The sequence below is a fragment of the Nicotiana sylvestris genome, chromosome 5 (genome assembly GCF_000393655.2).
Source record: "Nicotiana sylvestris chromosome 5, ASM39365v2, whole genome shotgun sequence".
NCBI lineage: Eukaryota > Viridiplantae > Streptophyta > Magnoliopsida > Solanales > Solanaceae > Nicotiana > Nicotiana sylvestris.
In genome coordinates this window covers 42003765-42019526 of record NC_091061.1, presented here as the reverse complement: position 1 = coordinate 42019526, position 15762 = coordinate 42003765, and the positions used below count along the sequence as shown (strand labels likewise).

The following is a 15762-nucleotide window of genomic DNA, read 5'->3' as shown; positions in this document are numbered from 1 at the left end:
AATTAAATTGTATATCAACCAACTCTATAGCAGTTTTGGTTAATGGCTCCATCACAAAATTCTTCGAGCCAAGTCGAGGTATTAGGCAAGGTGATCCCATATCACCTTATATCTTCATCCTTTGTTTGGAACTGCTATCAAGATATATAAATCATTAAGTTGATATCAGAAAATGGGACCCAATAACCATAGGAAGAAGACGTCCAAATTTTTCTCACTTATTTTTTGCAGATAATCTTACTTTAATGGCTAAGGTTAATAACAAATCATGCCAAGCTATTAAAAATGGTTTAGATTATTTTTGTGAATTGTCAGGACAATGTATTAACAAATCTAAATCAAAAATTCTTTTTTCAAAAAATTGTCCACCTTCCCTAATTAAGGATATTACGAATAGGTTGGGTATTAAAAAAAAGTAAAAAGTTTGGCACCTACCTAGGATTCCATATATTAAACAAATACTCAAGGCCAATAGACTATCAATTCATAATTGATAAAATTAGATCTAAACTAGCGACCTGGAAAACGAAGTTTATTAATATAGCGGGAAGAAATACTCTTTCCCACTCGTGCCTCAATTCAATACCCAACCACTATATGCAATACACCTTACTTCCAAAAAAAGTCCTAAATAAAATTGATAAAGTTCAAAGGGATTTTATATGGGGTACTACCACAAAAAAAATCATCTAGTAAAATGGTCAAGTATTTGCCAACCAAAATCCAATGGAGGTTTTGGCATCCACAATGCAAATGCTAAGAATTTATGCACCTTAGCTAGCCTAGTATGGAGAATTCTTACCAGTGCCACAACCCTCTGGGCTAGATTGATCATCACATCTTATGGAACTAGTACTGCTAAAAACGAAAACTCCTTCATTTGGAAAAGCATCCAAAAGGGATGGGAATTATGTTCAAAAGGTATTACATGGTCATCCCACTATCATACTAATATGAACATATGAGAGGCCAATTGGATTCCCAGTTTAGAAAGCCTTAGAAATGTTGTGGAAGGCCCCCTCTCGATTAGTGATTATTCCCTAAAAATTAAGGACATCTTTGATGGTAAAAAATGGAACTTCAATAATTTATCGATTAACATCCCAAATGACATTAAATAAAATATTTCTAAAGTAAGAATTCGCTCAAATGGATCAACTAGTGTTACTCCTATATGGTCACTAATAACAAAAGGTTTTTTCACTACCAAGACTTGCTACAACCTTATAGAACACCCTCCTGACAACCAATTAGACTTCAAATGAATTTGGGATCTAAGTTGTCCTAATAAGATTAAATTTTTTTTGTGGCAATGTCTTCACAATAGGATACCATGTAGAAAATACCTTGTATGAATTGGTATAAACATTGATCCTTACTGCCCTACATGCAAACGTAAAGAAGAAGAATCCATCACCCATATTTTCTTTAATTGTAAAACCATCAAACACTTTTGGGATAGTTTTGGATGGCAAACTTTTATAAAGCACAAGGTGACCACTGGCTTCTTCAGTTAAAAGACTTTGACTACCCACTAAAGAACAGATTTATTAATTGGAATTCCTTCTTTTCATTTGTCATCTGGTATATCAGGTTAAATAGGAATAACAACAATCAAAGCAATACTGATACTCCTGTTAATGTGGATTAAATTATTCAAAAGGCAATAGAATTTAATCTCCTAACTGATAAAAACCACAACCCTCAACAAAAAATCTCCATCAAAGTAAAATGGCACAAACTACCAAGAGGATGGTTTAAATTAAATATAGATACTAGTTTCAATAACAACAATCAGAACTGTGGCCTGGGAGGTGTATTCAGGAATGCTAATGGAAAATGGGTGGTAGGTTTTGCAAAATCTACCCATGCTAGCGGATCATTAGAAGCAGAAATCAAGGCACTCCTAGAGGGACTCCGAACAACATGGGAATGGGGAATGTTCCTGTAACAGTTGTCTCGGGTCGTCCTCGTTCACAAACTAGAAATTTGAAAGAAGGTTTTTAAATTAGAATTGATAAAATCGTACTGAAGATCGACCACGGCGCAAGAGATTGAATGGATTAACTATATTATAAATTGAAAAATAACTAGAAGAAATTTGTTATAAAATAAATAGTCATAATTTTGCATCAGAAAAAGTTAGAAAATTATATTTCAAATAATTAATATATATAAAAGTTTTTTATATTATACAAAAATAATTAAAGACCTCTTATGGAAGTTTAAGTTTAGGCCCCCAATAGTATTGAGTCGCCCCTGACAGACTCCACGGAGGTAATTCACTCAATACAACAAGGCAATAGACTATATGATGACATTGTTAATGAATACAGGTTATTAATGCACCAAAAGAAGGAAGTAACCCTCCAACATGTATTCCGACAAGGGAATAATGTAGACCATAGTTGGTAAAGAAGGCAAATGCTCAAACAATGGGAAAAGACATTTTGTTCAACCGCCTTTTTATGTAGAATCTTTTGTGGGAAATGAACTAGAAGAACAATATGTTTTTGTTAAAAATTTATCTTATGATGCTTGCAATGGTTTAGCAAGCCTAGGCAATCAATGTGTCCTTAGTGACGCAATGTATGGAAGTAATGTACTAAACACTATGTAGTTTTTAATATAAATATTTCATGTTTGCTAAATAAATAAATAAATAGTCAAGACATCTAAAAAGTTATAATACATAGTTTGAAATTATTTATTTTGGCTATAATTTTTTATATATTTCTAAATTATGGTGCTCTAAATATATATATATATATATTACAGATTTTACCTAAAAAAGTAAAAATACATAGTTGAAATAAATAGTCATTGCATCAAAAGAAGAAATAAAAAGAGTGTACAATTGCAAGAAATAACTTACTCTATGGATACACTATTTTCAGGTAAAAAATTATAGCCAAAATAAATAATTTCAAACTATGTATTTTTATAACTTTTTCAGATGCCTTGACTATTTATTCCAATTGTATAAATCTTTATTTTCAGGTCAAATTCAAAAAAAGATCTGGCTAATATTTTTTTAGCATAAATAATATAGTTCTATCCAAATTTTATTATAAATTGTATTCGAAAAAAATTATCTAAAAAGTAACATACTTAAAAAGGTAAAAATATATTTTATTTTTCAAAAAATGTCACATATGCAAAATAATTCACGTGGCAGGCGAGTGCACCCACTCTTTGCCACAACAGCATCCAGGGGGTACCGGCTCTCAAAATGCCAAGTTGAGGGGTAACTAAGATTACGAATAGTTTAAGACTGTAACTACTAATCCGTATCAAGTTTAGGGGGTGGTAAGGTATTTTGCGAAAAAAAATTAGATTATGGTCTAACATGTGCAATAACTAACAAATTCTTAGACCGTGGTAATGATATTTTCTCATAAGATATTTAGCTTGCTCAAAAAGAATATTTAGATTATAATCTAAAAGATTCATTGTTGCAAGAGAAATACAAAAGTCATTAAACAACTAATAGATAAAAGGACAACCGGCAAAAACTTCACACTAGTGTACTTTTATAAGGTTGAAGAAGTTAAAAGGAAGCCCAAACAACATTATCAGTAACGTCTTTAAAGTTATAACCTTCCCCCAGAATATTGCTGATAACATCAACAATTCTTTTAGTCTGAAAGAGTAAAATAAAATAAAATAAAAATAGTAGAGGCCTATGACTTCATTTTTAAACGTCAATGACAGTCATTTAAACTGCATTTTCTTGTCGAAGATGTTACTTGCAATAAAACACAAAGACCTCTAGCGCTATCTGCTCTGGTTGAAACCAGTGTTTCAAACATTTTTTTATGGCCTCTATTTACATGTTTCAGCGAGCCAATCAGTTTAAAATGATACTTTCTTGTGTAAAATGATATGTATTTTATTCTTATCACAATATGATCAAATGTAGATAGACAATTATTAGAGGAAAGTACTGATGCTAGCAACTACATTAATAAAACATCTACCAGCCAATGGGCATTGTATACAAAATTGGAACAGTAACCTTACATCTGTACCGTAATCACAGGAATGAAGAACAAAATTTCATTCCTATCATGCCCAGCGTTTCAAATGCGAAGAAAAAAAAAATGAACTGCCATTTTAACAAATGCAGGATGAATTTCATTACCCTATATTCATCTCGCATTGATGGTTAGCTGCGATTTCAATACAAAATCTGAACAGCAGAGTATATCACCATAGCCTAACTTCCAAGTCAGTCTTCTTTCCATTTGTTAACATACTTCAAAAAGGCAAGAGCAGGATTATCCCTTGGTGGAGCACGGACACGCGTTGATCTCCGAACTACATCTTCATCCGTTGCTGCCTTATGAGGCACCTCCTTCGATCTCTTTTGAAGTTCCAAGCTGCAATTAGTTAAACCAAAGACATTCAGAGATGGAGAGAAACCACTCAGCGATGTCCAGATAAGCAATATCAGAAAGGTCAAGCGCATAAGGAGAATTTGATCCTTTTCTCGAACTTTAAATCGATAGTGTCAACCTTTTTCCCACAAGTGAGCATGCACAAATAGCCCTGAAATATCCACGTTACAACGTGGTCACAGGGGAGGAGAAACAAACGCACACAAGAAAATTTAAAAGCTAGTGATAAATTTCTCCCTCATGTTGGAATATCTTCATAATTTGGAGAAAGTTTTGGCAGATACAACTTCTAAAGGAACAACTATAGACACTAAAAACAAACTTAATGAAACATTAGTTAGGCCTCTGGTAGAACCTCTTTTAATAAAACAAGCTTTGTAGTTAACGCTTTACAGACAAAAGTCCAAAGAGTATTTGTTACTCAGTAAACGAGAAAGAGAAGATTATGAAATTAGATTAAACAATTAGAAAGGACCTATGACTTCTGGGTTCTTTTTCTTTTTGTTTGAAAATTTAGTATGAGTTAACTTTAGAATATTAAAGTATTTTTAAAAGGATTTATTAAGCAATTTTAACTCAAAATTGAAAAAGTTCTCTAGATTTAAGCCCCAAATGAACACCAGAACATCGGGACTTATGCCTAAGCGAAAGCCCGGAAGGTTGGGACTTGCGCCCCACAATACTTGCCAACCCCCCCCCCCCACCCACACACACACACACAACCAAAGTAAGCCTCAATGCGTTATTGGTACACTTGCCCTGCCCTGAAAACGCCTTTTAAAACACTGCTTCACATCATCTTCCAGGGCAATTAGAAAATAACTTTAGTAACAGACCATAACAGCTGTTTACAGAAAACATTTTGTCCTTGCCGTTCACCCAAATCAAGCAGTCCTCCTTGTTTTGACCCATTAAAACTGAATCCAACTGTTGTAGCAGTTGCAGAAAACCTACACCTCCCAGTCCTTTAGATTCCTTCTGAATTCTACTTGCCAGACTGTATCTGAATAAAAATCTCAGACTTTGCCATCCTTTGCTATAGTGTTGTTAAATAGATCTGGATCTCTTCAAACTAGTACTCCCAATCCAAATGCTTGTCCAGAATTTAGTACAGAAATGTTGCTCCAAGGAAAGGACTACTTTATGAATACCGGAGGACATAAGCAGATTGTTGGATATACAGATACAGCTTGGGCAAGGTCACCCTCCAGCAGACTATTCTGGATACAGCATTCTAGTTGGGGAAATTTTGAGGTCTCCGAAAAGTAAGAAACAAAAATAATTGCGAGACCAAGTGCAGAAGCAAAGTATTGCGTTATGGCAGTGTCTAAACCTGAACTAATATGGATCAAGCACTGCTAGAAGTATCGAAATTTGGAGAGCTTAGTCAAATGGAACTTGTGCGTGATAATCAAGCGGACTTCACATTACTACAGCTTAAACTTAATTAAGCAGCAAATGTCAAACATGCCAGCAGAAAGCACGCATCACAAAAGATTATTTACAGTTTTCCAAATGATATAAAAATTGCTTAGCCTAAAAGTAGGACCAAATATAGACCACCCAACCAAGTTCTCACATGAGTTTAGTACCATGGCCTCTTTTCTGAGTTGGCTCCAATTGTTTTTTTTTTTGAAAATGGTAACATAGATGTCTCCAAAATTCAAATCAAATACAACAAACAACAACAACAACAAAAAAACCAATATAATCCCAAAAATTCAAATGAAATGAAATGAACAAATCAAAATGTTTCATTGATGTTCAACTAATCTTATTTTTATTTTGATAAGTTCAGGTCACCTTGTTGTGTTTTCCTTAAAAACTAATACAAGTACATGATTTTGTTTTTTGGGAACTGTGGTCTCCTTCTAAGTCACATAAGGATTCCAATTAAAGAATATAAGAAAATCAAAATGTTTCATCTGACGTTTAACTCACCTTATTTTGTCATAGAGTTTTTCCAGTTGCATTTTAAGAGCCCTCTCTCTTACACCCTTCACATTCAGTGATCCAATCAGAGCATCAAGCTGTTACCAGGAAAAGCTGAAGATTATCACAACATAAGAGAAAACCATAAGAGAAAGTGTGATCTAGCACCAATACCTCTTCCTTGGAAGAATAATAGCCCCACTGGACAGAATCTGAACTCTCAACGAATATTCTTCCATCCCGGCGGAAAAACCAATACCTATTATAATCTCTGTCCTTACCCAATGGATTGGTGCGTATTACTCTCTTCTCTATTTCCCGTTCAAGATATTCTTTCTGCAATTTGAAGATACACAAGGAACTTGCTTAACAAATAAATAGGTATAAGACATTTATGTCAAGTGAGACCATGAAGCTATTTCAACAGATATCTAGGTAACAAAAATTCTGTTTAAACACAAGACTACATGCTCGTGTGTCAAAGAAAGAAAACCAGAGAACTAGATCGAGAGAAGCGAGGGGGCTCACCCTTTGCTCTTTACTCCTTTTTTCAAGATGCTCCTTTATCTCATTTTTCCGCATTTTGTGAAGAGCTCTTTGATCCTTACTCCTGTTGTCTAATGTTTCCTTCCCTTCATCCTTTATCAATTTGTCAGAAGCAATCTTCGAGGAACCATTCATCTTTTCTGTAGCATTTTTGACTTCAACCTTTCTCATCTTAGCTTTTTTAAATGAGTCTGCTAGTAGCTCACTCTCACTAGCAGATGTCAGAGAGGAAGCAACAGGAGATAGAGAAAAAAGAAAAATAAGAGCCGACATCATTAAGTTACCATCCAAATTCCAGAAAAATTTCGAGTACATAAAAAACAAACCTGTCTTCTAATGAATGTTTTGATTGAGATGATGTTCGTTTGCCGTTCCTACTTGGCACATCTCCATTCTCTCTGAGGTGGTTATCGCTCCCAGTATCTGAGGAGTTGCCACACCCTTTTGTTGCTTCCTTCCCATTAGACTGTATTTTCAAATGGTCTTCTTCTCTCTTCTTCCTAGATTCTTCCAAAATTTCATCTCTCCTTGTTGCTGCAAGTGCCTGCTTTTTTTCAATATCCTCATCCAATTTCTCTTTAAAATACTCTGTCTCAATGACTCGACAGACCAGTTCACGCAAGATTGCCAATTTAGCCTGAATGTCTACAAGGCCATAGTGACCCCTCTTAATTGTTGCAACATGATTAGACAATTCTATAATACCAATTAATTCCAAGAAATCAGACAAATACTCCATCCAATTGATTAAAGTAATCTGGAAGAAAAATAAGAAAGGTTTAAAACTATGATTAGTGTTTAAAAAAGAAAGTATAGCTAATATCATCAGGCTGTAAACAAGAATGCACAGTTAATAGTTACTTGCCTCACAAGAGAGAAAATATCCTATCAGTGAAACATGTCAAACACATTCTGATTTATGAGTCAGTTTGCATACATTTACAAAAAATATTTTATTTCAAAAGTGAACTTACAAATTCAAATTTCAACCATCAGCTTTAATTTATTCATTTCAGGTCATGGGCATTTTGCCTATCATGGGAAAGAGGTTATCCACGAGGAACATTTTCATATAATTACTTACATCAGAAGTAGCAAAAAATATGTCTAGAAGTGGAAAATTCATTCAACTATATAAAATTCAATCACTTTAAATGCCTAGTATAACAGCATACAACAATACATTATACAAATCACCAAATTCTAAGTGATAGCGCATAAACATATTATACAAGATATAGCCAAAAACATAATAAGCTTAAGAGAGAAAATGCTCCAACCCACCAAACATTTAAGCCACAAAGCACGCAGGAGCCGGAAGCCCCAAGAATATCGGGTCATCGGGGCATTAGCCCTTGAGACTTTTTCCCTCCAATAATCCCCACGGGATTTTTGGAGCTTGCGTCACATCAGGACAAGTTCCAACTTCACCTTTCAAAGGTACTCATCATTATCATCAGAGTTGACAAACTATGGTACTTGATCAGATTGTCTTGTTACACAAGAGGGTTAACGAATCATATGTCCAAAATAAACACAAATCCTTGAAGAGTTAAAGAAGTCATGACCTTTAAAAGAAAATATAACATGATTCAAATATTACCTTCAGCTTCTGTCTTTTCTTCTGTACAGCCATGAAATACTCGCCGTTATCTTTCAAAAGAAAGCGAAGAAGGGCTGAATGACATTCAGATATGAGAACAATGTTGCTGCCTTTGTGACAGACAGCACTTTCAAAATCTTCAAGGGAGAATGGCGACAGGTGGAACAACCTGCCAAACGAAGTACAAAAGTCCCATACCATCAAAAGATCCCCTATGCATTCCATTGGGACGTTAAATTCCCTACATGGAGAAGGGCGTTCAACCAAGTGTTTATCGGACTCTGCACATTGCACCAAAAGATCATCGATTGGATATCTAATGGACTCCGCGTTCAGGTTGTCTTCTGTATATGCCAATGCAGGAGGAAGCATTAATACGGAGCACGAGAAAATAGACAGCAGAAATACCGCTTCATATCATACTACCATCAGTTCCAAAATATACACCATAAAGGTGGAAAGAGGAGGTATGTTTCTTTAGATAAAAGATTCCGTTAAATTATAAAATCCCAATTATGTAACACTTTCAAGTTAACATATAACATTTCTAAGTTAATTAACACTTTCCACGTAAACATGGAACATATTCAAGATGTTGCTTAACAATTTGTGTCTGGGAAAAGTTTAAGTAAGTGATGTCCACTGTGTGTGATTTTTTCTTTTCAAGTTTTTCCAGACACAGAATTGCTAAAATTTCTTATTTTGTTACAACTGCCCAATGTGTTGCTGAATAATTCGTCACAGGATCTAATCTACCTAAGATGTTACACTTCAAGTAAGCATGTAACATTTACAAGATATGTAACGATTTAAGATTTGATGCAACTTAGTTAAGTAAATATGCGATCATCTTATGCTGCCATTAATACTTAATTGAGACGAAAAGCTTTAGGTCTATATACAAAATAGTAGCTTTTTCACTGTGTAAGTACCAATAAGTAGAAGAAATAACTCTATGGAATAGAAAGTAAATAGCAACAAGCCAACATTCAACAGCATTACCTTTTCCTATCTCATTTGAATCTTGGAAGCCATTCTCTTTTGCCTCCTGAATAAACAAGACTGTTAGTACATGAATAACAGTTTACAAAGTGACAAAATTAACAGGACAATATGCCCACAGTTAGCAAAGCACTTACTCTATCTTCACTTTTCTTTTTCTTTCTATTAATAACAACACCACCATCCTGCATACATATTTGATCCTTAAGCTCATCCGGAGGACCAGTTGGTATTCCATGCTTCTTTGCCAATTTTTCATGTAAGACCCAAGGAATGCTTCGATATGTAGATTCTCTGATAAAGGACCTTAGAAAAGCTCTACTAAATCGCAATTTGCACCTAATCAGATCTTCTTCATTGATGACTGTATTCTCAGGCAGTCTTTCATATTTGTCTAGCCATGAAACCTCATAACGGGTTTCCTCACCATCCTTCACAACTTTCTCAATTTTGCAGGAATATACATGATTGGTTTTCCTCCCATATAATTCACTACCTTCTGAAAGACAGCCCTGCAGCTTTTGAGCAATAGCGTCCCCAAGATCTTTTAAATTGAGCATACCTGCAATTCAGTCATTGAAAAGGACCAATGATCATCAAGAAAAAACACCACAAGAGAATGGATGCGCACAAACACAGCAGAATTGTAAACGGAAAGGCAAAACCCGATCACATGGATAACCACATTTATTTGAAACACTAGCTTGCAAAATTCTTAACCTTAATAATACTGAACCATAGGTTCATTAATGATAAAAAGCTGAGCTAAGATTGAAATGAGGATATAAACGAGTTCACTGGATCATTTAAGGAAGAGAATATTGCTGGAAAGATTTGCATGTATTCAAGCAGCAAAACCATGAGTTAACCATTGAAACGTAATAGTGTTCTCCTCAAACTGAAGCAAAACTAAAGCAAGAACATGTATAACATAATTACACTAGCAAAGTGTCGGGAACATTGACAGGTTGAGTCTTGAACTTTCATGATCTAGTTTGCAAAAGTGTAACTCTAGCAATTTGCTGTTACTCCTCGTTATTCAACTATGTTCAATAAAGTGTTCACTCTTTAGGTACTGGCCAGGTCTGCTCAATGATAAGCCCGATATTAGTGTTTTATCTAAGTTGGAAAAATCTAGTTCTAGTTTGACCAATTTTGCACTTAATACTTGGATGGCTGGAACTATTTGGCATGTATTGAAGCAGCAAAAACCATAAGGCAAACAATTGCAACGAGATAGAGCTCACCACTGTCAGACGCAAGGCTAAAGCATGAACATGATAACATAACTACATCAATGAATTGTTTAAACTCTTTTTTTAATCAAGTGAAGGATTCACATTGTTCATCCCCCCCAAAAAAGTGCTTCACACTCTACTTGGGAACGTTGATGTAAGTCTTATCTTGCATAATCCAGACTTAGAAAGTATAATTCTAAATATTTACTACTACTCCTTGTATTGCATACAATTTCAATTAAGTGTTATCTGTCTAAATTGTGGTTGGAACTGTTCATTGATCTTGATATAACAACAACAACAATAAACCCAGTGAATTCCCACAAAGTGGGGTTTGGGGAAGGTAAGATGTACGCAGTCTTTCCCCTACTCTAGAAGAGCAAAGAGGCTGTTTTCGATAGACCCTCAGCTAAAGAAAGGATAAAAACTCTAATTCTAATTTGATCTATCATGCACTTAATCCTTGTTATGCTGGATTTAATGCCAAACTGCTTGACATGTCTATTTATCCATCATCATAATATACAAAACATACATCATAAGAGATTGTTTATATACACTAGAGAACAGAGGGAAATTGAAGAGGTTAAACAGAATAAACGAATAAAGTATTTCTAGAGTATACTTCGCTTTACCCCCCCCCCCCCCAAAAAAAAAAAATCTCAAGAGGGAAATGAAACAAAATTACTAAAGCCTTTTAGAACACTTCAGACACATGAAATTGATATTAAAGTTCAAAGTCTAAATTTCATAGATTGGAGATGATCTAAACATTTCCAAAGACAAGAAAATATTAGCATTCAAGAGTGTGGCATACAAGTCAATGAAGTGGGTGCAAACTTTGGCAACCAGGGTTCAAATCCCGATATAGACAAAAAATACTAGGTGATTTTTTCTCATCTGCCTAAGCTTTGGTGAGTAGAACTACCCAATAATTATACTATTCTAAAGTAGCAGGTACCTTATGGAATAGTCGAAGTACGCTCAAGCTAGCTAGTACACCTCCATTTTAAAAAAAAAAAAAGACAAAGAAGATAAGATAAGAAAGTGATATAAGAATAGCTCCAAAGTTAGTGGATTTCTCAACATTATCTTGTAGTATCTTCTCGATTAAGTAAAGTCTAACCTAAGTAACGAAAAGAAACTGTAGGCTGCCTCTCAGTTTGGCAAGCTTCATCAGGTTTCCAAGTTCATACTCCCTTTCCCTTGTTATTCTACATACATAGTCATTCCCCCTCTCTATCCCTCCAAAAAAATAAAAAAGTAATGAATCTCAAAAGTAAGGTTCCATGTCTACAGCACAGGTAAACCTACCATCTAGGATAGAATTGCATACAGGCAAAATTTATGTGATGACCATGTAAGCAAAATCCAGGATATTCTATCTTTATTCTAAATTAATTAATCATACAGAATATATCCATAGTCTTAGACTATGTTGCTCGGACTCTTCGAAAATGTGGCAGGATACGTGTCGGATCCTCCAATAGTAGTGCATTTTTTAAGGATCCGACACGGGTGCGGCTACATTTTGGAGAGTCCGCGCAACATAGGTCTTAGACCTTGAAACTAGGTAATAAGACCGACAATCGTGATTCCTTTCTTTTGCTTCTTATCTTAAACAAGGCTACACTACAACAACAATAACTATGCTTCAATCCCAAGCTAGTTGGGTTGGCCGTATGAATCCTCACTATCATAAATGCAAGGCTGCATTACAACAACAAATCTTCTTTAGAACGAAAATGTAGTGATATCAGAACCTTAAACATTAAATTCTAAGAGATGAAGTAATTAAATTTGAAAAAAAGAGAGCAAAATTAAGATCATCTCTGTTACTAACAACATTAACAAAATTTCAGTTAGGTACGAAAACAAATTCAGTTATCCCAATGTTTAAATTTAATGTAACACAAAGCAGCTAAGAAAGTGTATTAACGTACTGAATTGCACATCACGGAGAACCGGAGCCATTAGTTCCTCGGGGAACTTCTGAACTTCTTCTGCAGCCTTCTTCTCTGAAACCAATGCCTCCTCATACGTCAAGTTATTCTTTCCTGTCGATTTGCATGACCATACTCTATGGCGATACAGGTTCATCCGTCTCAGATATTCACTACATTTTTTTAGCAAAGTACACATTTCATTACATCGGAATATTACCACAAATAAAAAAAGAAAATATCATCAATTTCAACAAAAATCATGACTTTCAAGGGGTTACCTGTAATCCTTAAATATCTCTTTAGTAAAACGAACTTGGAACACGAGGTCATTAGGCTTCAAATCCTTTGGTTTTTCCACCAAAGCAAATGGCTTTCTTTTATATAACGGCATTTTCAAACCCTGCAATACACCAAAAACGAAACCCCCACATGACACAAACCCTAAGAAGTCAAGATTTACGAATTCCAAAAAAATGCAAATAATACATTCACATGCATATATTCCAAGACACAACATTTCTAGCACTAATGCTGCTGTAAGTAAATAACAAGCATTACATTACAGAGAATAAACAGGAAACCCACATGAGAGAAACCCTACAAATTCAAGACTTATAGAACCCAAAAAAAAAAAAAATGCAACAAATAAATTCACTACTATATGTTCCAATACAGAGACAACAACTCAGACATTAATGCTAATGTAGTAAATAAGCATTACACTGAAAAGCATAAACCCAAAAAAATACACATGACACAAACCCTATAATAAAATCAGAATGAAAGAAAACACAAAAAAACAGCATCCAACAAATTCACTGTTCGTAATTGCATACATATCAAGACACAGCATTTCTGGCACTGATACTAATGTAAATAAACAAGCATCACATTATGGAAAAAAGTAGAGATTTTTATTTCCCAATTAAAATATACCAATATTAATCTCATTAGACACAGATAAAAGTTGAGATTTTTATTTCCCGCCTGGTAGTGTATTCAAGATTTTGTGGGAAATAACAGAAAAAATGAAGAAAAAAAGAGTTTACCAGATTCAGAAGAATATTGTGAATTTGGGTTCTTTTTGAGTGTTGAAGTTGATGGTGAAGAGAGAGGAAGGCGGTGGTGGTACGCTTTGCTTTGGAAAGTGTTTGCGGAGAGTCTCTCTCTCTCTGTTCTTGAATTCCCTCGTTTTAGGAAGACAATTTATAGTATATGCTATTTTACATTTTTTATTTTTTTAAGTTACTTTACAATAGTAACCCTACTATTTTTGGATTCCTCCAATTGTTTGCTTTGTTTTTATTCGGTTATGAAATAGAAACATAAGAAACCATAACATCTTAAATAAAATTGTTATAAAACAATAAAAGTAGAAGAACAATATTACAGAGAAAGAGAGTAATTCTTATTGATATTTTGGGATGATTTACAATGGGATAAGACCCCTATATTTATAGGGGAAAAATGGCTTAGCCACAAAGTAAAATTCTCTACAAAATAGACATTCATTCTAAATAAAATTATATTCATAACACTCCCCTGAATGTCTACTCGATAAGTAATGTGCCTCATTAAAACCTTAACTAAAATAAAACTCAATGGGAAAAAAATTCTAGAAAAGGAAAAAGAGTACACATCTCTAATAATATGCCTTTTGGTTGCCTCGTTAAAAACCTTTCAAGGAAAACCCAGTGGGACAAAACTTTGTAAGGGAAAAAGAGTGTAACGCGCATTAACTCTCCCTGATGAGAGCATCAATTCACATCCTTGAGCCTTCGCATCCCGATCTTGTACACTAGCTTCTTGAAGGTTGACGTCGGCAGAGTTTTGGTGAATAAATCAGCCATATTAACTCCAATGAATATATTGCACCTTGAAAATCCTCGCTATCACATTATCATGCTTATAGTTATAGCAAGATACAAATGTGCACAAATTGCACTGAGAAAGTGGTACTTAATGATCAAGAATTGTATATGCTTTAAGCATCTTAAATCCTTCATGGATTGTCATATAAGTTAAGTCATATAAGCCATCTAAAGAGACTCTAGATGTATATCAAGTTTTCATGTCATGCTAGACATATAAGATATCGAAAACTGATTGCACATACCATTGACTTTATATTTTCAAGTATTTGAACAACATAGACAAAATTATATGTCTTTTATATGAAACCAATTCTATTCGAATTGTGTCTCTTCCATTTGACCAATATTTTTATGTATATATTCGATAGACTTAAGATCTTTATCTATACTTAGCGTTATGATAGATGTCGTCGACAAACATTTTATATCGGTTCCAATATTTTTTCATAAAGACATAATATAGAGATCTCTTCATTCATATATTTAGGTACCTGAATCTCTCATGAGATTTTATGAAGTGTTATGTCACGTGATCTTCTAGATCACTTGCCTCCTTATTATGATCAGTTTGATCATTTGCTCATCTTCTTTATCAAGAAGCTATTTGAAACTGATTTGTCTATATGGTTTAAGCGTACCATAGACTTTGTCCTTCTAGGACTTAATAAGAGCATTTGCAATGAGAATATAGTTACTTTCTTTGGGTCAGCAAATGCGTCTAACATACTTTGCAATATATTGCAGATGAATTATATTTTTATAAACTTCAAGTTCATATTATCGTATTTGAGGATCTAGATATACAAATGATAATCAATTCCAAGTAACTTTTTCTCAACTGTTTATCATGCCCCCCCCCCTCATGTTAGAAAAACTAACTTGTTTCTTCAACTTTGAAAGCCCATCTTTGTGTGTCATTGTGTTAATCAAAATATACACCGCACATCAATAATAATAAGATGGAATTATTTGGTCCTTGACCCTGAACTATTTGTGAGGGGAGAATGTAATATACTTTCGTATATAACTTATATCAAACTGATATAAATAATTTTGTTCTCATAAGCAATTGTTTAGCTATTAAGTGGAGGCACTCAATAAATCATTTTGCTAAACCAACTGTGATGTAAATCAACTTATCAAGACGAACTATCTTGAATAAAAAAATTTGGAATATGCTCTAAATTAAATTATTGAGCAGTTACCTAGCAAACACCAGGT

General features: G+C 34.2%; 1 protein-coding gene across 1 annotated transcript; it reads right to left on the bottom strand.

Moving 5' to 3' along the window:
* Positions 1–3947: 3947 nt before the first annotated feature.
* LOC104214605 (uncharacterized) lies at positions 3948–13841 on the bottom strand. The gene is made up of 11 exons (XM_009764298.2): positions 13717–13841; positions 12946–13067; positions 12665–12837; positions 9621–10045; positions 9484–9529; positions 8482–8825; positions 7205–7635; positions 6861–7089; positions 6507–6668; positions 6342–6430; positions 3948–4382 (listed from the first exon to the last, which is right to left on the bottom strand). The coding sequence occupies exons 2-11, from the start codon at positions 13056–13058 to the stop codon at positions 4232–4234; spliced, it is 2163 nt and encodes a 720-aa protein (XP_009762600.1). The 5' UTR covers positions 13059–13067; positions 13717–13841; the 3' UTR covers positions 3948–4231.
* Positions 13842–15762: the final 1921 nt, after the last annotated feature.